Below are 24,058 nucleotides of genomic sequence, written 5' to 3'. Positions count from 1 at the left end.
GAACTCACACAGAGGCGAAGTAGTAGACTCGGGCTCCCCGGTCGCAAATGCCACGAACGCCCCCTTTATTAATAGGGTAGGCAGCGGCATGCAACGTCACGCCGCTGCGTGCATTCCCTTAAAGGGACAGCACCACAGTAGCGAAAGCTCTGGTCATTAAAAGCAAGGCAGCAGGGAAGGTGTGCCATAGACGCCTCTAAGTGAAATGCCAATGCACCTGAAGCACACGGTTCTTTCTTCAAGTGGAGGCATACATGTTTATAGTCAGCTAGGAGGGCTCTTTGGCGCCCAACCCCCCAAGGAGCTCGTTAAGCTTGCTCCCCCCCTGGCGATTGATGCCCATTGACCTCGGTGGCTTGTTCGCTTGTAAGGATACTCTACGAAGGGCTTGCTTCGCTCACACTCCCCCTCCTTTGGAGAATGGAAAATTGGACTGTATACCAGTAAAGTTGGAGAAATATGGGACAGAATTACATCTTTAGGGCATACAATGGCCCCAATTCAAGGCGTTACAGTACCGTCACTTATCACTTACACAAGTTCATCAGACAACTTCATCAGTTAATGTCAGTTACTGAACTTGAAATTCCTTAGGAATTGTAGATTTGGACAGTATACCATCAAAGTTGGATGCATGTGGAAAGGAAGGCCACCAGACTCATGAAACGTTACACAAAATCGTCACTTATACCCAACTTCATCAGTGAATGAACTCCAGTGAATGGACTTCAAACACCTTAGGAATTGCAGTTTGGACATCATACCATTACAGTGGGATACAATGACACCAGACCCAGGTCTGTAGGATACAGAATGAGCCCAATTTCAAGCGTTACACAAACCGTTACATAAAAACATTAAACAAAATCATTGCTTATGATTTTATATTATAGGGTTGATTTATAATCTCCGTAACATCATATGTTGTTTTTGTTAGCACTGTATTTCAACCTTTCTTGAAACTGAACGTACAAAGTAAAAAAAATTTCTTAAAATGAAAACCACTAATTGATTTCCCTAACTGTATGTTTAGTGTTTTCGTTAAATGCATGTCTGTATCAAACAAATAATACAAGTATTACCCAGGAGAGACATTAAAGACAGTTGGTCCATGCCAAGTATGATATGAACAGCCAATCCAGCTTTTAGGCTTCCATCACATTGCATTATGGTACTTGTAGTTATGCTGTGTTATGGTAATTGTTTTTTTTACTGAGCACATTACAAGCATAGAGGTCTCATAAAGGACTAAATCTTGTCCCGGTAGAGACGAATTGTGACCCCCACCTTGAGTGGCAGCCAGACCACTGTATGTGGGGTAAAGAGGAATTGCGGCCAAGGACAGTTTTGAAGTGGGAGAGTGGGAAAATCGGTAGACAAAAACGTAGACTTAACTTAATGAAAATATAATGGAGATCATTCAGGAGTATTTGGCTTTATTGATCAGAAGAAAATTGAATCAAGAGAAGGTTGGAGAGTTTCCCTTATTGTCCAACAGGACTTTCATGGAGGCAGTTACTAGTGTAGTGCTGATAATATGTTAAATCATGTAGATGCGTGATGGCCTTGAGATATGCTCAAGAGTGCCTAGGAGTTTTGGGGGTTACAAAGCAGATAATGATTGGATATCCGGCTAAAGATTGGATACGTCCACTGGTGCAGGTGTCCGAGCCAGGAGTTGAGTGCTGGGAGACACATAAGGAGGGTTTCACATAAAGGGCCCGATTCATGGAATTTGTTGCACGGTTCAAAGTGACTTTGCGCTGCTTACACAAACCCTGATTCATGGAACTGTGAAAAGTGACTTGATTTGACTCTGCACTGGCTTTGCCCTGCAAACATACACTTTGCACAGTTCCATGAATCATGGTTTGTGTTAGCAGTGCAAAGTCACTTTTCAGCAGTGCAAAGTCACTTTGAACTGTGAAAAACAATCTGGGAATCAGGCCCATAATCTGTCCCACTCAGAGTCATGCCCGATTGGCCGCGTGTGGAGAAGAGAGAATGAGTGTCACTCCTATACATAAGTGAATTGGTAAATAAGCCACTGGAGTGGTGAATGAGAGAAAGCTATTAGAATTAAGGATATTAAATAATACATGGGAGGTTAGCTAGGTCAGAGAATCGTTCACATTAAAGGCAACACTTTAGTAAGGCAACTGCGTATTACAAGACCTGTATGCAGAGAGCACAAATCAAATTAGCCACAGGCTTTGATGCCGTCCGTGCACTGAAAAGGTGTGTTCAATCGATGCTCAATGGAACAGGACAGCAAACACAATCTTCTACTCACTCCATAGGCTTTGAGAAATCAGGTTCTACAGACAGGAATGCTGGACAGAACCATGGGAACTCCCCAATGGGCGTGTGTTTCGATCTGCGTCATTTCTGCGAGCAAGATGGTGGACCGGGCTGACTGGAAGGTCTTAAGGCCTTCTAGGAGCTTTATGGGGATGGCAATCGTCATGAGGGAGGTTGGATCCTGTCTGTGCGGAGGCTCGGCTCTTTGAGGAGTTAATCTTCATAATCCAGCATTTTCTACCCGTCTCAACCTGGGCTGCAGTTTCCTAATCCTGTTAATAGAAGGCAGCAGTTGAATCCTAAACTCAGAGGAGTTGCAGAGTCTACTTAACCAGGTACATTTTAAGGTCTAACATGGACTTTGCGGCTCTATTCCTGAACTGAATAGTACTAATGTGTATTATTTATGTATTTGGGTGCTTAGCAAGTGCTACGTGTTACCCACCAGCTGCTTTACAACCCTTGATGGCCATGTACAAAAAAAAGACGTGCCTTTGCAGTGAAGCAACATAACAAAACATGACACAGCATAGCATCACCTAACATGACATACTAACACATGATAGCATGATAGCATGACAAAAACACCCTTGTGTCCAAAGGGTGGATACATATACAACCAATAAAACGAAGAATGAACAAAACGCCCTTAAAATCGAAAAATTGCCTTTAGAAACACTAGAGAAATTTGGAAGAAAGACTTAAAATAAAACACAAAGATGAAAAGAAGTTGTAGTCCAGCAGGAGTAAACAAATGTGTACATTGAAAAGAACAATATAATGTTACCATTTCTGGTAAAGATGCGTGAGAGCAAAACACATGCAGCTTTACACAACAATGGTGGATAACATGTCACAGCGCGCACACACCTGCACACAAACCTTCACAGGCACACACGCACATGTACACATAACAGAAACACTCACATGAACAAACACTTGCAGACACATAGACCCTGCTCCAGACTCACCCTTTCCAGATGTGTGTGTAGGATCCTTTGCAGTAGGGCTAAGAAAGTGAGACTCATTGAAGAGCTCAAGTGAATAGGAAAGCCCCTTGACACCTCTGCTCAACCTGAGGCAAATGTCTCTTGGCTTTCACCTAGGCCACCTACCTGAAACCTTTAGGTCTCCAAATGATTTGAACTGCAAATCCCATAAGTCCAAGCCAGCATAGTCAATGGTGGGGAATCATGGGAGTTGTAGTCCAACATTTCTGGAGCACCGCAGGTTGCAGACCTCTGACCTAGGAGGTGGTAAGCGCTGCCCAAAGAAGATAATTTGACTCCAAATCTGCTATGCTGAACAAAGCAAATGGACAAATGGGGCAATTCGGATCTTTTCAAAGCTACAGTGGATTCCAGAATGGGGAATCATTTCTACAATATTCTGTATTCTGTACACAAGCATGCTGCCTTAGAATGTGCTACCTAGCAGACCTTGCCTAACCTTCACAGCCTGGGCTACAGATACCTAGTCCTTTTAATAGAGGGCAACAGGGAAATCTTAGGCTCAGTAAACACTCATTTATAGAAGGACAATAACACAAGTGCAACACAAGTAGTGGTAAAACCACTGCTCAATAGTTTGACAGGCACAACCTAAGGAAATACCATACCGACCATCTGTCATGAACGCATTGCACGGCACTCAGGAAACTATAACGACTGGAAGACACCACCTCAAGGCACCGCAAAAATCCTAATCCTTCCCTGTCTCCCGCAGTAGCTAAACTTCAACACAGGACATCTTTACACATCATTCACCAAGGCCAAACACAGGTCACCATAACACAACTAACAGCAATATTAATTAGTTAAAAGCACTATGTAAACCCTAAGAGCATTCCCATTTTTTGACTAACCTTCAGTTTCTTTCAGCCTTACTCAACACACACAAATACAAACCAGTGACGCGCACACATCCACATCTTTTGAAAAAGGCTGTTGCCCCAGACTTTTAACATTACAAACATACACACTTACATGCTCAGACCCTGGCCAACACACACCTACACTATGGCGAGAGGCCCCCCTCTCAGAGAAAGCCTTTGATGGCTCCTACACTTCACACCTAAAAGATTACAAGCATGCAGATTTTAGGTTACTGAGTTGCTGCCACCTTAACGCAAGGCACCACAATCACGCTTTTCCTTCTCCTCCTAACACACCAAACCCACACACTCCCCTCCAGATCCAACAGAGAGCCGACAGGCCATGCAAATGGCAGTGGTGCATGAGACAAACCATAATAACAAAACATTACAAGAATACAGAATGCAAGATAAAAATTCAGAACTTGCAAAGCATCTTAAATCTTCCCTAGGACATCTTTAGAGTGTTGCTTCTGCATTTTTACCAATTAAAATGTGTGGGTGTGTGCAACACTATAATTTGGTTAGTCTTTAATGTCCCTTATTTGAGACTATTGGGACTGGCGAGATGGAGGACCAGTTAGCATTTTCATATCCAGTCCAAAAAGGGACACATTAGAACACTTATGCAAACATCTTTCTTGCCACCCCACAGCCCTCCCCCACCGTCCTTTTGCTATACCCTTACTTGTTTGGGCCAGATTGTCCTTTCTTGAAATTGTACTTCTGGTTCAGTCAAAGGATTGCGCCTTAGGCAGAGGCGTAGACAGGAGAGGGCCTGATCGGGCAAGGCCCACCCAAAATCTGCGACGTGTGTAAAAGGGTCCTCCTTGTAAATAGTTATGTACATTTGTTACCTTGTTAAAAATGCCTACCATACATGTAACCTCCACTTGATCCCAGGAGATCAAGTTCAAATATATGTCGGTAACCAGTCTCGTAAGCTGTAAGCGCCTAGATACCTCTGGGTGAGTGCGCTGAATAAATGCTCAAATAAATAAATAAATATGTAAATGCCCACTCAGCAGCGCTGTGTGGGCATTTACAGATGTTATTGGCACTGCTGTGGAACCAACTACATTAGCTTCAGGGCCCACTTGTAAGACACTCCTGACTCCGCCTCTGGCTTTGAGGTTTAGTCATGCCCCACAATATGGAAAATCTAGACGTTGGTAAGAATTTAACTCTTGACAAATTTCCATGCCAACAATATTACATCCTGCTTACAAAATGAAGCTCAAACCGGAGAATAGGTCATCTGAAATCTGAAAGAATGCAAACGCTGTTACCAGAAGTCCTGGGCTCATGGCCAGGCTTTGCCACGTGATCAAGCTACGTGATCTGGAACTGATCACTCTACCTAAAAGGCTTTTATTTTGATTGCCTGACAAATTCAGGATTGCCTAAGAGGAATTCTGTTAAGTGTGCACTGCACAAAGAGCCTCAGGCATGCATGCATTAATACAGTGTTTGCTCCGTATATAGCAATAATATTGATCTTTTATATAGTGCACACCGCGGGCCAAATTGCCCCTTAGGTTACTCGTTGCTCTTGGCACATTACGTGTGTGCCATGGTTCTCTCCTGGTAGGAAAATGAAATAAAAGGTGTTTTTATTTTATTTATTGTATTTGTTGGTAGCACCCACACCAGGAGGTATCACGGCGCGTTTACATTGGTTGCTGAGCGATGAGTGTTGGTTGGGCGCCAACTGTGCAAGGCATCTGCTAGCACACTGTGCTTTACTCTTCTGCCCTCCTCAAGCAGGTTAGTGGCTTTGTCCATGCAGTTTCCACCTGCTACCGAGTTTATGAGTGGGGAGGTGGCATCACAGAGGTTTAAGGCATGGGGCATGCTTGCCTAGATGAGTGGTTACAATTAATTTTAAACTTTTAATCCATCATTTACTGGTTTGGGAAGAAAGCACGTGCACTTGGCTGTGATGTCACTTCCTGTGATATAATGCTGTGTGATGTCACTTCCCATAATATCAACTTGGCCATAAGCTATGCCAGAAGACTCGCCAACCCCCTGGTAAGTTAAGACGTTGGCACACCTGCAGGTGGATAGCGTGAATGAGTCCGCGCATTGGATTGATTATCTTCTGTGAGGTGTGTAAACCCTAGGTACAGAATCAGGTTGTTATATAACCTGATTCTGTACCTTATGTGTTATATTTTATGTTGGCTTAGGTTACTAGGTCTTTTCATAGTGCAGCCTCACACATTTGCATGCATTCTTGAGGTTCGTTCCTGCAGGCAAACAGGCAGGGGTTGTAGGTGTTTTAGTGGGAGTCGAGGGAGCAGAACAAGGTACATAGGTGACGTATTCTTGCTTGGTGGCGAGCATGCGCTGTGCGTGTTCGTGCCGAGTGTTGTTTGTGAAGAAGAGTCACAGTCTGGTCGCAAGCCACTCCCACCGAGGCTGGAGGCGGGGCTACACATCCCAGAAGTATTTCTTCACTTTCAAGAGCCGCTGCGATTCACTGAATTGGTTCCAGAAGATAAGGGAGCGGTAGCTCCAGCCTCTGGCGCCCTGAAGAGCATCTCAAAGTGAGCGCCCTGCATTTGTTTTTGCACAAGTGTGGAGGCGCTGAGTGGCTCAGTAAATGAACAAAGTACATATTTACCTCCGAAAACAGTTGTCTGTTTTAATCGCATCTCTTTATTAAAATGACGCATTTACACAGCACAATTTTAACAGACAACAGAAAACACAGTTACTCGTTGGAAACAGTCGGCTAGGGGCTGAACTTTTTGATTTCATATCAATTTGAATTTGATAAGAGTTATAATGACAACCTGAATATTTACACATATAGAAACTTCTCACCTGCTCTGCTTTCCGTGGCGGATCTATCATTGATACATAACTGTGCTTTGCAAAGTTCTCCCCTGTGCAGCGCTACACGGCTGCACACTGTATGTGCTTACAGACATATGTACCCCAGTGCCAGAGCAGCGTTTGTGTCTCGAAGGTGTCATAAAAAAGTGCTACAATGTAGGCCTGAGGAAAGTGGATTTTGGCAGGACCAGCAACGCTCTCCTTACACGAGGTGACCATTGGACCTTAATCTTGGGGACACGGGTAGGTCCTTGAAATTGCTATCTTCTCAAGTAACGCAGATCTTTCCTGCACCAGCAGAGCCAATCAAGAGGAACTTGAGGCCACGTCAGCGCAGTCGGCTCTACCTTGATATCCTGATTTTCCACGTGTTGGATGGGAGAAGGTGGATCGGATGTGGTTTTTTGGTGCTAATGTGATGCTATGTTGAGTTACTGAGATTTATACTGTCACCTCAGCAATTTGCATGGTCTCCAGGCGCGGTGGTGGATATGAAACGGTGGGCGAGTTAGGTTAGTGGACAGAGAGGGACAATCCAAAGATAGCTTTTCAGTAAATGTGTTTGAATATTTAACCTCTGCTAGACTAGGTCGCCTTTGAACAATTGGAGATAGTAGCTTCAATTATGGAATACTAAGGAAAGCTAAAGTAATAAAGAGTAGAATAAAATGTGACTATATGCTTTAAAACCTATTGATGGCTTTGTGAATAAGAAACTGTATCTACCACCATGTCTGAAAACGAAGTACGGTCAAGGCCGTTAGAATGACTGATTCTGGTGCGTATACCAGCATGATCCATGATATCACGAAGCCCCCAAACTGCTCGCCGTCACGTGCACGCCTGATAACACGGGTGAAGTAATGATTGACCTCAGGCTCAGAGAAAACCATGAAGGTGGGCGAGGGGAACTGAGGGGGTCTACAATCACTGGTTAAAACCATTCTACTCCCCTAAGAGCAACTCACAAAGGCTGAAGGGAGGCTGGAAATACCTCATTTGCCTCATCGTTTCAGAACGGTCGGTGGTTTCACAGTCCAGTCCCCCTTCCAGTCTTCTACGGCGGATATGCTGTTTGCAAAGAGGTTTCCACCCAACATATTTTTTTTAAAAAAACCTTTGAATGTAAACGGTCACACTCGCAGAAAACCAACAACCGCTGTTTAAAAAAAATGTGGTCAAACGACATGAAGAGATTGTTATTCTGTGAGCACGAGCCGGTTCTGCCAGTATGTATAAATGTAAATGTTTTTTTAATAACACGCTTAATACCGAAGAGGGTTCTATGCGCGGACCCGGGATTCGAACCTGTGTTGCCTTGCATTGTCTTGATTCCAAGACGAGCTCCACTACCAGGGTCCCTGGAAGCAATATTGCCTCCTGCTTCAGTCTGATGCCCTCGAATAACATGCTGTGCCCAAGTAGGAATGCGTGTAAATATTACAATACCTCACCCTCAATTGTGAACACTGGGTAACTGGTTACTGTATTCTGTTGGACACATTACTGTTTACACCCGCCCTCAATTCCCCCCACCCCCCAACCAGGAAGAAGCACAGGGTGCGAATAGGGAGCATGGATGGTTTTTCCACTGCGTTTTTTGCTGGACTAATACAGCTGGTCTTTTGGAGGTGCCCGTAGACGATTTCACTATTATACTGGCATTTGGGTTCAATTATCATTGCATGCCCTGGAAGGTCTTAGTACCCCAAAACAGAATCTCCTCAGAAAATAAGACCTCCCAGCCAGACTATCATCTGTAAATGATTTACTTAGAGCAATGTTTGCTAACCCAGCATTGGTAATCCAGCACTGGTAGGCCAATTTACAGTGTCTGAAAAAATGCCCTTTCAAGATGGAGGCATCCATGGGAGGGGTTGTAGGAGGATGTTAACTCACATATAAAAGGTAGCAGTGCACTCCTAGAAAACAGCAACAAACAGCAGTGTAGCTCACATGCCTACAAACCCAATGAAAAATGATCACACTTATTAAAGTTTCTACAAACATGAGATAGGAGCTTCAACATGATGTTTATTTAAGGAATCGCAGAACAGAGAACTTCAAAAGCATTTGCAATACTTCTTAACCAGTGACATGGGTTCTCCTGTCCTGACTGTATGGCTGCAAATCCCAGCATGCCTTATGACCACCAGTAAGAACTGCCAGTCACAGCCATCTTTTGTGACCCTCTAAAAGAGGGCCATGCGGCGGCCCCCAGGCAGTTAATGGGATATGATCATTGACTGCTGCTACACATGTGAGATTAAGACTGGCTGTTGCCATAGCACCAGCAACATTTCTGAACATGTAACAATAACAAGAATAAAAACATAGGGTGTGATCCCTTGAAAAATAAATAAAAATCAGCTATTAATATTTAACAAAAATAATTGAATTCTCAAGAGTATGTACATACGTAATATACTTGCTGGATAAAGGGGGAGGGGAGTGGGGGGTATTTTGTGATTACCACAATGCTGTACATCCTATATCAGGATTTATATTTTTCCGACCAAAGTTTACGAGTCCAAGGAAGTGCATTTTTCCTTCTGACTCAAAGTGCTTTTTACCAGGATCTGTCCATTAATACTGAGCTTTATAGGATGGGCTTCAAAATCTAAATGAACATTGCTCTGATCCCCTGTGCTGCTGTGGCCGGGGAACGTCCAGCAAGATTCTGTTCATCTTACTGGGACACACAGCCATGCAGGATTCTTTTGGGGTTTGTGTCGCCTTTTCTGATATCCAACACTCAGGTTAGAACACTGTGGGCCTCGTGTGTGTTGGTTCTTCCGACTATCTGGTTAACTGCTGTGTGTGGGGTTATGACGATAAAATGGATGAAACCAGAAACAAGGGTCTCATTGTTTTTTGGACGGGTTGTAACTGTTCTTTCTACGTTCTTAAGCTAGATAGAGTCATCCCTTTAAAAAAAAACTATCGAGGGAATTCTAAATGCTATAATAGGGGGAGTTATTTTTTAGAACACTGTCATTTGATTGTGTGTGTGGCAGAGTATATCAAGGCAAATGTCATGATACATCACACATCCATAGTGCCGTGGCACAGCAAAAACATTGCAAGTTAAAAAAAAAACACCACATTGTGGGAACTCCATAATGTCAAATTACCAGGTGGCGTCTAACAACTGGGGAAGCTTACGCCGTTCTTCTGTGAGACCCAATGTGCACTGGAGCCATTTTTCTATTTTCCCAAGAAACCTGGGTCATACATCAGAAGGTGTGATTGACAGGAAGTTCACAGAAAGTGTTTGGCCATGTCCCATGTGTGTTGCCCTGAAGCCCAGGGTTAATGCTACCAGGCATCTGCTATTGGCTGCCTCTGTAAGCACAGGGCGGTTGGAGCATGAAGATGAAATTCCAGGTAGTTTCTCCTCTCAATTTCTCCTCTTCCTCAGTCTAAGGATGGGATCCCGGAGGAGGAGGAGGGATTCCCGCGACGTGACCGTCTGATACATGCACACACATATACAAAGGATTACAGTGATAATCAGCCTCGTTTCAAAGTTCCCACTTCCACAGCAGATGTGCAGAAACATTAAGAGATGTATGGATGGACAGGAAGATGCGCCGACAGAAGGGTGGCAGTAGGTCCCTTTAACAATCGAGCGACGAGCAATCGATAAGCTCTACTGGCATCAAACGCGAATACCACCGATAGATGAGCCACACAAATATGCTACTGACTCTATCAAGCCTTTTGATAATATTCAACCATATACACTGAAACGCTCACCCATACTGACAGGAATGAGGGAAGGGAGCGGGGAAAGTATAAGTTAGAAAGACTGAGTCCTTGGCAGGAGGTGACAAAGTGCAGTGACGTTTCTCAGCAGAAGTTCCAAGCAGTGAAACAAAAGGACCACAGAACAGTGAGGAGGTCTCCCATCAGTCCGACCGCCCAGTTCTCAAAGAGTCAAAACCTTCACCATCCAAGACGCTGCACACAGCGTGACAGATGTATGGACAAAAAAAGGCCTCCAAGGAGAAAGCTGGAGACCGTTTCATCAGTCCAGGTGAGTGGTTGGTACAAGGCAATGGCGGATTTCTCTTAGTTGGCTAACACATCCTCGGAGCTCGAAGACAAACAAGCAGACACAGGAGATGAGCAGGGCCCCTTCTACACCTAAAGAAATTAAGAAAGCCGGCCATTAGGACTTCACACAACATAACACATTAAAAACATACATAGGATAAGAAAGGCAGGCTTAGGTATAACCACCACCAGAGTACCAATGTAAGGGACGCATACTGCAATGAAGAGTTTGGTTATATTAGATCGCAGTCTTTTTCCTGCTATCTCCTGCTCCTTTCTTTGGAGATGTTGAGGTTGGGTTTCTTAAGCTTTTGAAGAGCTGTGCATGTTATGTGGATGGACACACTTAATCATCCCTATCCTGGAACTGCAAATTGTCATTGGAAGTCCTTGTAAAGTGTTTGTAGGTGGAGATACCCAAATGTAGATACGACATGTCTGCTTCCACCAGGGAATCCATGGTGACATCATGGACACGGGAAGAACACCACAACAAAATTCAATTTCGATAATGTCATTGCGGCACTCTGAGTAATAAGGTGGGAGACTTTTTGTCTGGGTGGGTGCCTGTCTTGATTTCTATGTACTTGAAAATTACTCATGTCTCGCCATCTCACTGCTTGATGGCTCGTCACGCACTGTAGCCTACACAAATTTTCCCATCGTGGGCCGCTTGGCAGCTCAACGCGTGTAAGGAGGAAAATGTCTTCTGAGTAAATGGTGCATGCCAGTGGTCTGTGCTGGCACTGATCCCTCATGCCCAGCTATTTTGTGCAGCCTGCCACCTCCACACTGTGATGGTGGTACCATGCATAGTGCCAACTTATCTACTTTATGACCCCCAGAAGCCCCATAACTACACCATCTTGAAAAGGGCTCTACCCCTGCCCGAATGCCTGCTTCTCTGCTCTAATACCCTGCCCATCTTGCAATGGGATATCAACCACGCGGTGGGTCCTTTGGTGGTACCAGACCATCCTTTCAGTAGCTTGACATCGGATGCTTCCACAGTAAACCCCATGGTCTTTCATAGCAGCCTTACAGAGGCCCCTTTGCCGCCTCAGTCGGACGATGCTCTCTGGGGTAAGACATTGAGATATGGGGCAAATGCACAATGGTCCACGGGCTTGATCAAAGACAGTGAGTGTCACGTGCAAACCAGAAACGTCTGCGTGGCATTCAGAAAACAGTCTCCCCTCCCCCACAATTGTAGCATTCACTTTTAAATATAAACAACTCTGTCCCTATGGAGAGGACTCCTGCGAGGTAGCAGCAGCATGATGCCTACATGCGTTGCCACTTAAGGGTAGCTGTATTGTCACTCTTTCAGAGCACCGGTCATCAGCTCGGCCCATCCGGAGGCTCAGGGATGCTTCCAGATGCTCCGGCATCTGGAACAGCAGCACACGCTTCCCATAACCGACTTCACAGCTGCGCTGGGGATGGATGAGGAGGTCTCGCTCTTTGCTCCTTTGGGCCTGTCAGCTCCTGTGCTCACTTTTATTTTATTACCCTCCATGGAATTGACCTGATTTCTTGTATTTAAAGGCTTTTGCTGCACATTTTCTATTTCTTTTGTTGTAAAAATAGAATCTTCTACACTGCTGAGGGGTAATTGATCAGCTCTTCCACTGGCGTGTTAGTAGTGTGTAAACTCTGCATGAAATGACATTCTGAACAGTTTGCCTAGGTGTTGGGTCCACAAAAAGGATATTTTTTTAAATCGTGAAGTGGCTTAAAGGGAGGAACAGTTCTAAAATGATATAAGGCGATGGGGAAAGCTACTATGTATTAATGTATCTAACAACACACCTGCGCTTGTTCTCATTTGTGATCATTAGGTAAATGTTTTAGGTGATGAAGGAGACATTAAAGGGGGGAAATGCAGGTTGCGCCATTAGAGGGTGATACAGTCATGGGTAGTGCTTGATCAAGTCTTCCCGGATACCTACATTAGAAAGGCATTGGCCCCTTGTGGGAGAGACGGGGTCTTTGGCGACGGTATTTCCTCCAGTTGCCCTGGCGGTGGGCCACGCCATTCCGCACCCCCTTTGGGTGCACCAAGTTCCTAATATTATCTTCCTCCGGCTCCTTTCCATTCGATATTTCCGCCAGTGGTCCTGCAGGTAAAACAATACTAAGTCAGTGCAAAGAGACACAAACTGGTCACCAGAGATGTTTGCAAAGCTGCAACACATGTGGTACAACTGAAAAGCAGCAAATCAACACAGACGGTATGAAATGTCCTCCTGAGTACTCAGCACATCAGGTTTTGGTGAAGGAAACTCACATTATAATGTGGTAAGCCTAACACTGTGTATAATGCTCCAGGGTGTTCTATTGCTAATTTATGAACAGCACCTGCACTGTTCTGATGTTTGCCAGTACCGTTTTTTGTGCCTATATATTATTTTCTGAACACGTTTCGATTCATTCCCAATGTACACAAATGAAATATAAATGCGCATGCGTTGCATTTCATGGACTCAAGTTGGGTTATCAGAAGGGCTTGAAATGTCCACATTTACAATAAAATGCATTTGAGCTAAAGAGGTATCACTTTGCATTAATGCCCTGCTGTTCTGGTGGCTGCAATATGAGAATGAAGAGGGGGTTGAAGCATTAGCACCACTGGGTCATTCATATTCTAACCACACTCCTCCTAGGATATGGCCTTCAGACCTGGACCCAGACCCAGAATGAGATGTTGCCATCACTGACCCCTCCCCCCCGCAAGCATACTCTCTGCGTATCACCATTTAGAGGCCTCTTTCAGGATGTCTAATTGGATCAAGCCTCGATGACTCTCCCGCAGAGGCGTTGCTAGGGGGGCCTATAGCTCCAGGTCTTTTGGTTGTAGCCACGGATAGAATATGAGGGGCTACAACCAAAAGGCTAGATAGCCCTGAGTCCCGACAGTCCCGACATTAGCTTAGCCATGGATCTTTTACAGACCTAGCAACACGCCTGCGTCTCTCGTATTGTCATGACTGATCCCGCTTTCATCCCCATTTTGAACTGATTCCCAATTGCTTGTCTTTGTATCAAAAACAACAAACTTTGATGGCCATATGCTTATTCCAGCTATCATATAAAAGAAAATAACCCAAAGCATTTGACTTCCTTGATATCCCTTCCAAGCACATTCCCTGGCCCCCAGGCTCCACTGTGGCCCGCTTCTTTACGCAGTCACGAGGCTGCGACGCCGTTAGATGGCTTCGTTTTTTCAGCAGAGATCACAGCCTGTATTTCTCGCTCCCTTCAGTCCCAATAATGAATGCATGGAAGAGTGCAATGATCAGGACCGCTCTCCCTGGGAGGGAAACCTGTCCATCAGAGCTTTATGCCACCTTTGCCTCTGACAGTTCCTACACAGTGTACCCGAGAAGCTCTCAATTCAGGGCTGTGTAACGTATGTATGTGAATGTATGTGGAATCTTATCATATGTATTGAGGACCTCGTAGACCAGATCTTCCCTTGAGGGAAGCTCGTGGACGAGCTAAAGCACTCATTCAGCAGAATTTTGCATGCCTTCCCATTGGGAAAGCCCTGCTATGGAGGCTGCGAACAGTTGGGTTTTTTACAGTTAGAACAATATGCACCAATAGTAGCAAGCATGGTGGTTGGGTCAAGAGAGGTCATGCCCTCCAGTATCAGACCTCTGAAGAGACCCCTGTTTGTGTCAAAGATACTTAGTGGACATAGTGAGACCTGTCAAGTCCTTAGTTGTCATCTCATTGGATACATTAAACAAAATGAAACAAAGAGAGCCTGCGCGTCTATGAATCTCTCATAGTCGTGGGCGACAGAGGCCAAGGTCTTGATTCCCTTAATTCTCCACCACAAACTCCATGTTGCCCCATCTATAGCTTCTGGACTCTTTCCTGCTCCTCTGGTATCAACCTGAATTTGACCAGCTCTGTGCTTTTTGAGTATACCTCTTCCACAACTTAGTTAGAGGAATACATTATGTGTATGTTGCTTTTATATGCTTGAGGAAACTGCCTCGCCTCTGATCCACCACGTTGCCCTTCGTATAGGTGCACTGTGGTAGTGTTTGCTGACTGGTAGAAGCCTGTGTGCCCCACTAGCGCAGCTTGGGGTAACATCCCCCATCGCTTCTGAGACCCATTTATATGAGGGTGACCTTCACTATAGGTCCCCTGATGAGCTTCTCATGGATGAAGTCCAGGGTTTATTTGCTGGCTCCCGTAGCCTCTGCTGAGAAGCTTCAGCTAGAAATTATCAACTTAAAGCCGCCCATTAGAATTTGTTTCCTTTTGGTTACTAACGTCTACTGAATAGACTCGCATCCCTGTTTTGTTTTCCTGCTGGATGTGAGCTTGTGCTACACTAGGCATTGTGTACAAGACCTCCCACAGCCTCACATCCAACGTGTGGAAGTGTGCATGGTTGTGATATTTCAGGAATGTATCGCAGACTGTATGCACGAGCACACAGAGTGATGGGATTCAGCCAGCACGGGTCTTTCCCTATAATTTCTTCAATAGCAGGTCCTGTGCCCAATCCACTCACCTCATTTGCCCCCCTGGCCCCACCTGCACTACCCCCTGGCAAACCTTGCACCTGGGGACTGTTTCTGTATCCCTACAGCCCCCCACCAGTACTTGACACCTGATGTCTGCACTTATCCTTGAACTTGCCACCAGCAGGCCGCACCTCTTTTTATTATCTTGATTTATTTTACTGTTATCCTATGTACTGCACTGCCCCATCCCCCGCACTTTTCCCCTACCCCGCACTTGCGCGATCTCAATGTCACCTGGATTAGAAAGATCGTTGTCTATGTCTTCCCTCTGTTCCCCATCCCTTGCCTCTTCGCGCCTTGAAACACTTGTGTGTAGGCCCGTTATAAATGCCATATCATTTAAAAAGGCAGTAATTATTAGTCTTATTCCTACAGATTCCAATGCATCATATTGCAATGTGTTGTTGTCTCTCTGGTAACCTGAGACACCATTTGCCTCATGTCCAGGGTGTGAACAGCACAGCTTTGCTGTATGCGATTTCTTGTAACAGGAAAGTGAACTATCAAAGCCCCTGCAGTGCAAGTTATGGCACTGCTTGTTTGTGTGTGCATGAGAAAAGGGTTAGTGACGTCGGATTTGGACTAAAATGATGGTTGCCATGACATCCACATGTCATAGCTTTGATTCTGTAAGATGTTCTCGCTTGGCATGGGACTAACTCTACTCACACCCTACTAGCTTTTCAGAACCCTCATCCTACCGGGAAAGCTTCGGGTTTCCAAGAGGCTGTCCATGTCTGAATGCATCTTGATGGAGCCTAAACAAAAGTTGTCAAAAAGAGGGTACTCCTACTTTTAGTGAGCTCTGCTTTTCAGTTTATGCAGTCTGGCTTCATAACCGAATGCAATGCTAATTCTACAGTCCTTCATTTGTAAATCACAGGATGAGCATAGAGTTACATACTTCACATAACAGCAATAGAAATCTGACCCTCTCAGAGTACTGATTAACTCTTTCACTGATGGATGAAGACCAGAGACCCTTCAAACGACCAACCAACCACTGAACTTATGGTAACGCTGACGCTTCAGCGGTGCAACCTAATCCCCCCTCTTTCTCGTACTTTACATAATTGAAGGGTTCAATAGCGCATGAGATATTTGGCGGTATGTTAAAACAACAGATGTTTCCCAGTGACATCTCTGTTTCACTCCATCGCTGCCAAGCCAGTCGACCCCTGGACTCTCCGGCATGGGTCCTGCCCCATGTAAGTCATGCCAGCGCAGGCATTCCTCTGGTGTGAGGTAGTTAAACACAGTTTGGCAGCCCTGATGCCCTCCAGGTGCAATGGCTAGAAATGGGGCCTGCAAGAATCCCGTCGTCTATATTGCCAGACAAGTGAAGGCGATTTCTCAGTTCCAAGAGATTTGCTGAGGGACTGCTGAATTCTGGGTAGTTACTTTAGCCGGCTGTTCAGAGCACATTTCAATGCAGCTCTTTCTGCGCGGTGGAACTCAGGACAACATCCCCTGTGGCAGCTTCGGGAAGAGGGGGGGCAAGTGGCATGGCACAACACTGTGCAAAGGGAGACTGGGGGATATGACGGTCAAGAATGTTATGTTATGTTGATGTATACCATGCACCGATACCTCCCACGGGCAGTCCACAGGCGAATGAGTGATCAGCAGTGCTAAATTTGCGGGTGTGTTTGCCAGTGCTCGGCCCCGGCACTTAATGTCTCAGACAATTGATTATGATGTGGTGTTTTGGCAACTTTATTATTGTAACTGCCAGTCACATAATAAACACCTATAGAATCAGAGCAAAATGTAAATGATGATTGTGTTTAAAGACACACTTAAACTTTTGTCTCTTGGCAAGACACAAGGAGTATGTTATTTCTTGTGTACGTTGATTGGTATTTGTAAATCACACATCTGCCGTAGTGACCGAGTACATCCTTCAACCACACTAAGCCGGTGAGAGTTGCAGCTTTAGCCCTATATATGTTGACTGCATGGGGAGCAGCTGTGGGTGGTGGCAACAGAGGGTGTGGAGCTGGCCATCCTGACGCGCCATGGGCTTGTTGGGAAATATTTGAGCCACAGCACTTATTTACAAATCAAGCACTGATGATCAGTACTGTTTAGTCGCACGCCTCTGCACATTAAGGTGACATGCAGTAGCAGTAGAGTGCAATTCAGAGCCAACAGACCATCTTCCCGTGTATCTAAGGGCGGAAGTATTTCCTGTTTCTGCACGCAAGGCGACAGGTCAGCTGATGCCTCCCCTATGCACTGCAGATTAACAAGCGCCCGCATCTAGAGCGTGGTGAAGACTCTGTCTGTCCCTTTGGCACAGAGTGTGCCGTCAGAGAGCACTCATCCCCAAGTGGCTGGATGCGCCGTGTCACATTCCGGACAAGGGAGGGGAGTGTGTGCCACTGGCTGAGAGTGGTCGCTAAAGGGTCAGTTTGAAAGTGAGCGAGGCCAGAATGTTCCGGGGAATGTGCCTTTTGTTGACTGGGCAGTGATCAGACCTTGCCACAGAACGGCCTGCAGTGTTTGCCAGCTTTCTGAATGATTTCCCAACAGGAACCAATGCATTGTAGAAATGCTTCCTAAGCACTTCAAGGGTTCCTTCCTCCCTTTATCACCTTCCCTGAAGCGCCGTGTTGGAGCATAATTTCTCAGCCAGGTGGGGAATGGTGCACATTTTTACTGCATTCAATAATTGCCAGCCAGGTCCTTCTGCTGGGCTCTGCGACCTGTACGCGTGTCCTTGCCACGTCCTTCACCTCTGTGTCACCACTCACCTCTAGAATGGTGGCACTCCATGGGGCTCTTCAAGCTTCCGCGTCTTCAGTAGTCATCGCCAGGGGGCTTGAGACACATTCCTGGCTCCTTTGAGAGCTCTAGAAAGTTGGCGTGGTCTCTAGAGTACTTGCGAGGTGGAGGCCGGCCCAGCACTCACTTCAGTGTCTGCCTCCACCCGCACACATGGGTACCATGTTAGCCCAACAGTGCAATTCTTTGCCCAAAACATTGCGGAAAGAATGCACCTCATTCAGTTTTATCAGAATGTGTGCATGGTGCTTTATCGCAGCAGTAAAGTAAGGCTTGTCCAGCTGGGTAACCATGAGTCCCCTATCAAGGTAGTTAGTATGCAGGTGGGAGAGAGTTTTGTGTGTGTTGCTAGCGGTTACCAGTGATATTATAGCTGGTCAAAACATCGAAGGTGACTCGATATTTTGTTTAAAGGCACTATTCACCCTCCCCAACATATTTTAGGACTGGTGCAATCATATAAACAAACTTCAGTCCTAGACTATTTGGGGAAAGTGTTGGATAGTGTCTTTAAAAAAAATATTGAGTCACCCTGGATGGTTTCACCAGCGATGATATCGCTGGATACCGTTTCTAGCTGCATTTTATTGTACACTTTTCCAAATAGCTGTGATGTAGGTCTTCTTATCAGTTGGAGATGGGTCTGGATGAACCTTTGTTGACTTTTACGACTGGATTGAGCATTGATCTCTTTAACAGCCCTTGTCATCCATAAGCAAATCATTGTTGCTTGTTTCTGCTAACAAAGGTGAAGGTGTTGCGGAATGTCCTAGCACTGGGATATGACACCTGCGGTGCGCCTGGTGAATTGCCCTACAACTCCCATGATTCCTTACCATTGACTATGGGGGCTAGGGCTGATGGGAATGTTAGTCCAAAACATCCGGAGAGCCGAGGGTTGAAGACTCCTGGCCTAGCAGATTATGGAGATAAGATAGAACAGGGCAGGGGACATGTTAAATTCCTGGTGTCTGAATTTTGGAAACATTATACACAGACACGCACACACACACACACCCCCAAAAACACACACACCCTTCTCTTGAACCTTGTCAGTGTGGAGGGCGTCCATAACGATGATGCAATGCTTTTCTATAGTGTGCTTTATCCTGTATTCCTCACGCTCCTAAGCATTGCGTAGTTGGGTGGTGCTCAGTGTCTTGCCCTCAGAAGGATTAAGAAGTGAATTGACATTGTCAGGATTCCAACCAGTGACAGCAGGTTGCAGATAGCTGAGGAGAGTTCTCAACTCACCCGATTAGCTCCCAGGAGGGTGATACCCCAGAAGACGGGATGCCCACGGCGGGAGTCTGGGGCAGATGCGTAGGTGATTTGTGGCCAGTCGTACTCAGCCTCTCATCGTCCTTCGTTCTAAAGCGTTGACTCCACTGTGTTGGGAAGGGCAGGTGCTGCTTAGACGTGATTCTTCTGGTCCCCACAGTCTGAGTAGTTACACTCCTCTTTACAAGCCACCAACAGGGACGTTCATTGTGTGGCATGTGCTAAATAGGTGGCTTCTGCGATATTTAAATAACTGCTTTAAATCCGATTATCTTAACACCACCTTTAATGTCTTCAATGAGGCCTATACATAGTACCTTTCTAGTGCCTCGTGTAGAGTCACCCTGCTACTTGCCTTTCTTTAAAGAGAATTTGGATCACCAGCTCCTACAGATGATTCATTTTGTGCAGTGAGCTATACAATTGCAGCAACTAATGCACTTGCAACATTTGAGAAATAGCTACATAATTACTCCTAGCATTAGAATGGGTCCCCTACTGCCATTCAGTCGGAATCGTCCCAAAGAAAGGGCGCCCTGCGTTCCTTCTTTGACAGCAGCACTTTGCATTTAAAAAGACACATTCTGGAGAATGAAATGTTTTTCGTAGGGTGTGTGGCCCTGAAACAAATCTGACTATATTACTGGAATGGGTTCAGGAAGGACAAATATGAGCTAATCGCGTGAGATATGTCAGCAGTTCCCCCGCGTGGCGACCACTGAAGGATTAGGGCCCATTGTACTTCAATTAATCCCTTCAAATGTGAAAAAATGACCAATTAGCATTTGCTGGAAAAGACGAGGGCAGGCCAGAGTCCCCGTGTGTAGTAAGACAGGGAGTAAGTGACAAGGACACTGTAAGTTAGAAGGGCCCCCGGTCTCCATAAAACACAAACTGTGAGACGTCTTTACATAGTGCCGGGACATTTAAACTTGTTTGGTGTTGGCTACAGCAAGACAGAGAGAGAAGGGGAGTTGGGAAGCAGAATACTCAATTGCCATGGCAAGCGGCAATGCTTGGGGAATGGAAACGCCTGCATACTGCTTGTTTTTTCTGTATTCTGCAGCCTATGTACCAATGAGGGTGTGTTAAGCATGATGTGGGCCAATCAGGCGCCAGGGTCACCGTTTTCACTAGCCCTCCCTCTCCCATGCCAAACACAGTCTCTCTGGGGACCTGTCATATGTGTAAACATTGTACACAGTGTCCCACCCATAAATCCCTGCAGGTGACCTAAAGTAGCACTGGTGGTCTGACACATGGATCTGCAGTATGACAGCCCCCTTGCCTAATATTAACGTAGTGTGGTGACGCCATGGCCACCACACTAGCACGGTTGCCCGATTGGGCTATTTCCTGACATTTGGGCTACTCATAAACCATGTGTGTGGAAAATGATAGGAGTGTGCGTTTTTTTTTTGTTGGGAGGGATAAGCAGTATGGCAGAGCTCTGGAAATAAAATGATTGTTCATATGCAGAGGTGGGAGTGTCACACAACTATTAGTACACTATAGCGCCGGTTCATTTTTATATAGGTTCGGACCTTTTCTTCAAAGGCTCACAAAAAGCATCTTAGCCACAATTAGAATCAGCTGAGTTGGGAAGAGCGTGCACTGCCCATTTCCCCAGTCACGGCCTGGCTGAGAAACACACACGCAACCTAGGGGGCTCAGCAGGCCGCAGTTTAATGACCTTGCAAAGACATTTTCTTTCGCTATCAGCACAACTTTTCTTATGCGTGATGGTCGGGACATTTCCAGCTGAAAGACCTGAAATGCCACCAGTTGCCCAGTAAATCTGTGCCCACTTCACCATCAGTTAACGTGAGTAACAGAATAATGCCCCAGCTTAAAGATACATTTAGAACTATGACGTTTACTAGCTTGACACAGAAAAGCAGGGTTTTGCTTTATGTAGATAATGAAATATTATTAACCTCCTGCATAATGAGCTGGAAGCTTGTGACAAAGAATCTACGCCCCTTACTTAGCCAACTACACAGCTTCTTTCAGTGCTTCTCTGAAAGTGGTGGAAGCTACAGTGGTGTCAATAGGAGGCGGTTTAGGCGTGCATTGCCCACATGCCTAGCCTACACCATGGCTGCCTCCCCAGGAACATACCAGCCATACCCCTCGTCTGCCTGAACCCAATGTCTGCCTATCCACACATTGTGCCACACTCCTGCATGCCTACCCACATGATGTCTGCATTCATGTCTGCCTTTCCATCCCAAACTACCCCATGCCCACCAAGCCACCCCATCCATGCCAAGCAGGACTCCTGACCCCACCCAACATCTGCCCGCCTACTACCTCACCCACCAGACCCCACGCCCCTCCAGGATACTCCATGCCAGGGGCGTTGCTAGGGGGGGGCTAAGGGGGCTATAGCCCCGGATCTTTTGGCTGTAGCCCCGGATAGAAGCTCAGGAGCTACAGCCAAAAGACTAGCTAGCCCCGAGTCCTGACAGCCTGGACATTAGCTTAGCCCCAGATCTCTTCCAGACCTAGCAACTCCCCTGCTCCATGCCTGCCTACTACCCACTCAAACTGCAGCACACCTGCCTACCCACCCTACCCCACTCCTTCCTGTCCATTAAAATGCCCTTCTCCAGGCCTGCCTACCCACCCACATTCCCGTACTACTCTACACCGGACTTCCCACTCTCCACAAGGCACACCTACCTACCTAAACCCCATGCTTGTCTAGCGGCTTGCCTGAAACACCCATGCCTGCTCAACCATCCACCTCATGAGGTACCTCATACCTGACTACCCACACATGCATGCCTATCGCCCCCTGCCTACCTACCCAGTGTATTCCCTACCTTTCCCACTGCTACCCACAGACTCTTTTGGCCACAATGTCTATTTATTAGCACACCCAACCTTTCCCATGCCTGTCTACTCATCCAAAGTACCGCACACCTACCTACATGCCCTAGGCATACTGCCCAATATCCCAAGGTCAACCACTCACAGACCCATCCCAATCCTTATCTCACCATCACCCACCTTATTCCAAGACAGTCTACATCCATTTGTCTGCCCACCAACCACCCAACCATAGGCCTGACCTACCACCATTGAATCACAGGCATATCTACATAATCCTGCCTACCACACTTACAGCCTGACCACTCCACCCAGGCAGACCTACCTTCACCCAACTCATCCAACCCCTCCTCGGGTCTCCCTTTCATCACCAGGCCTACCCCGCACCTCACTCCTGACAACCCCAACTATCCTAATCCACCCCATGCCTGCCTTCAGCATTTTACCCAACCCCTCATCTCATGTCTACTCACAACTGCCAACCACACCCTACCCCAGCACCTACTCACCTTAGCTCCACTAACCCCACCTTCCCCCACCCAAGCTGACCCCTAAAATCACAGTGATCACTTAAGCAGGCCCTACATGTACAGTGATTACTTGTAAAAATCCAAACATGTTTTCAGGTTAGTGTTTGCAGACACATAACATTAGCTCACGCTATAGTAAAAAGACATCTGCATAGCAACGTGATCTTACGTTATTGTATTATCTCAGCACTAATGCTATGTGTCTGCAAACAAACACTAACTTGCAGATTCCTGGGTATGTATGGCCAAACATTCACTGCATTCTAGACTAAAAGGTAAAATGCAATCAATAACAGTTAAGGCCAAACCTATTGACTTTGCCAATGCGTGTTACGGACTACTCGCACTTCTGCCCAAGACAGCGCTCCACACGCGCCATCCATCAGCTGGAAGAAGCAGGGAAGGGTGAGGCCCGTCTCCCTTTATCACCCCCTGCCAGCTGTGCTTGTCTCGGGGAAACAGGGATAAAAGTTTACCGACCGCGCTTCCGACTGCCAGCGAGTCCGCGGCTTTTGTTCGCTGGTGAGAAACAGCGCCCGGGGATTGATTTATAGGTAGTGGGTGAACTCTTGGGACCTCCATTCCGGCTCCCGTCGGATGCCCTGCCAATGGCACAGGGGACAGATGAGAACAGCTGCACCTCTAGTCTGCAAGCGGTGGCAGCAGGATAAGACGAGGACGCAAGCTTCACTTCCGGGTCACGTTGGGTCTCCGCAGCGGCGGCGGGGGAAGAGGCCTCCAGACTCCCTCTTTGCTTTCAAGCAATGTATTGTAGCATATTATAGCGATGCAAGTTTGATATGGCATCTTTGCTCATTAATAAAAACTGTTCGTTTGCAAAGACCATTTCAACACGAAAGTCATCACTTACTCATCACTTACGTTGCCAGAAGCGACGCATGTGAACTAGCCCTGATTGCGGGATTTGTAGACTATGATTGCGCTCAAGTGACCGGTGGGGAATTTGGGGAATACGGCTGTGACTCTGCGACATTGCA

General features: G+C 46.2%; 1 protein-coding gene across 1 annotated transcript in view; it reads right to left on the bottom strand.

Moving 5' to 3' along the window:
• Positions 1-9,032: 9,032 nt before the first annotated feature.
• Positions 9,033-24,058, bottom strand: part of APLN (apelin) — a 32,222-nt gene continuing 17,196 nt past the window's right edge. The window contains exons 2-3 of the mRNA XM_069612978.1: positions 13,030-13,197; positions 9,033-11,167 (exon numbers count right to left, since the gene is read on the bottom strand). Coding sequence (XP_069469079.1) covers positions 13,031-13,197 — 167 coding nt within the window. The 3' untranslated portion in view covers positions 9,033-11,167; position 13,030. The remainder of the gene's footprint in view (positions 11,168-13,029; positions 13,198-24,058) is intronic.

Source organism: Ambystoma mexicanum, chromosome 5p, assembly GCF_040938575.1.
Source record: "Ambystoma mexicanum isolate Mex_15411 chromosome 5p, UKY_AmexF1_1, whole genome shotgun sequence".
NCBI lineage: Eukaryota > Metazoa > Chordata > Amphibia > Caudata > Ambystomatidae > Ambystoma > Ambystoma mexicanum.
Note: the sequence above shows the minus strand (reverse complement) of the source record. Positions and strands in the feature narration are given on the sequence as shown.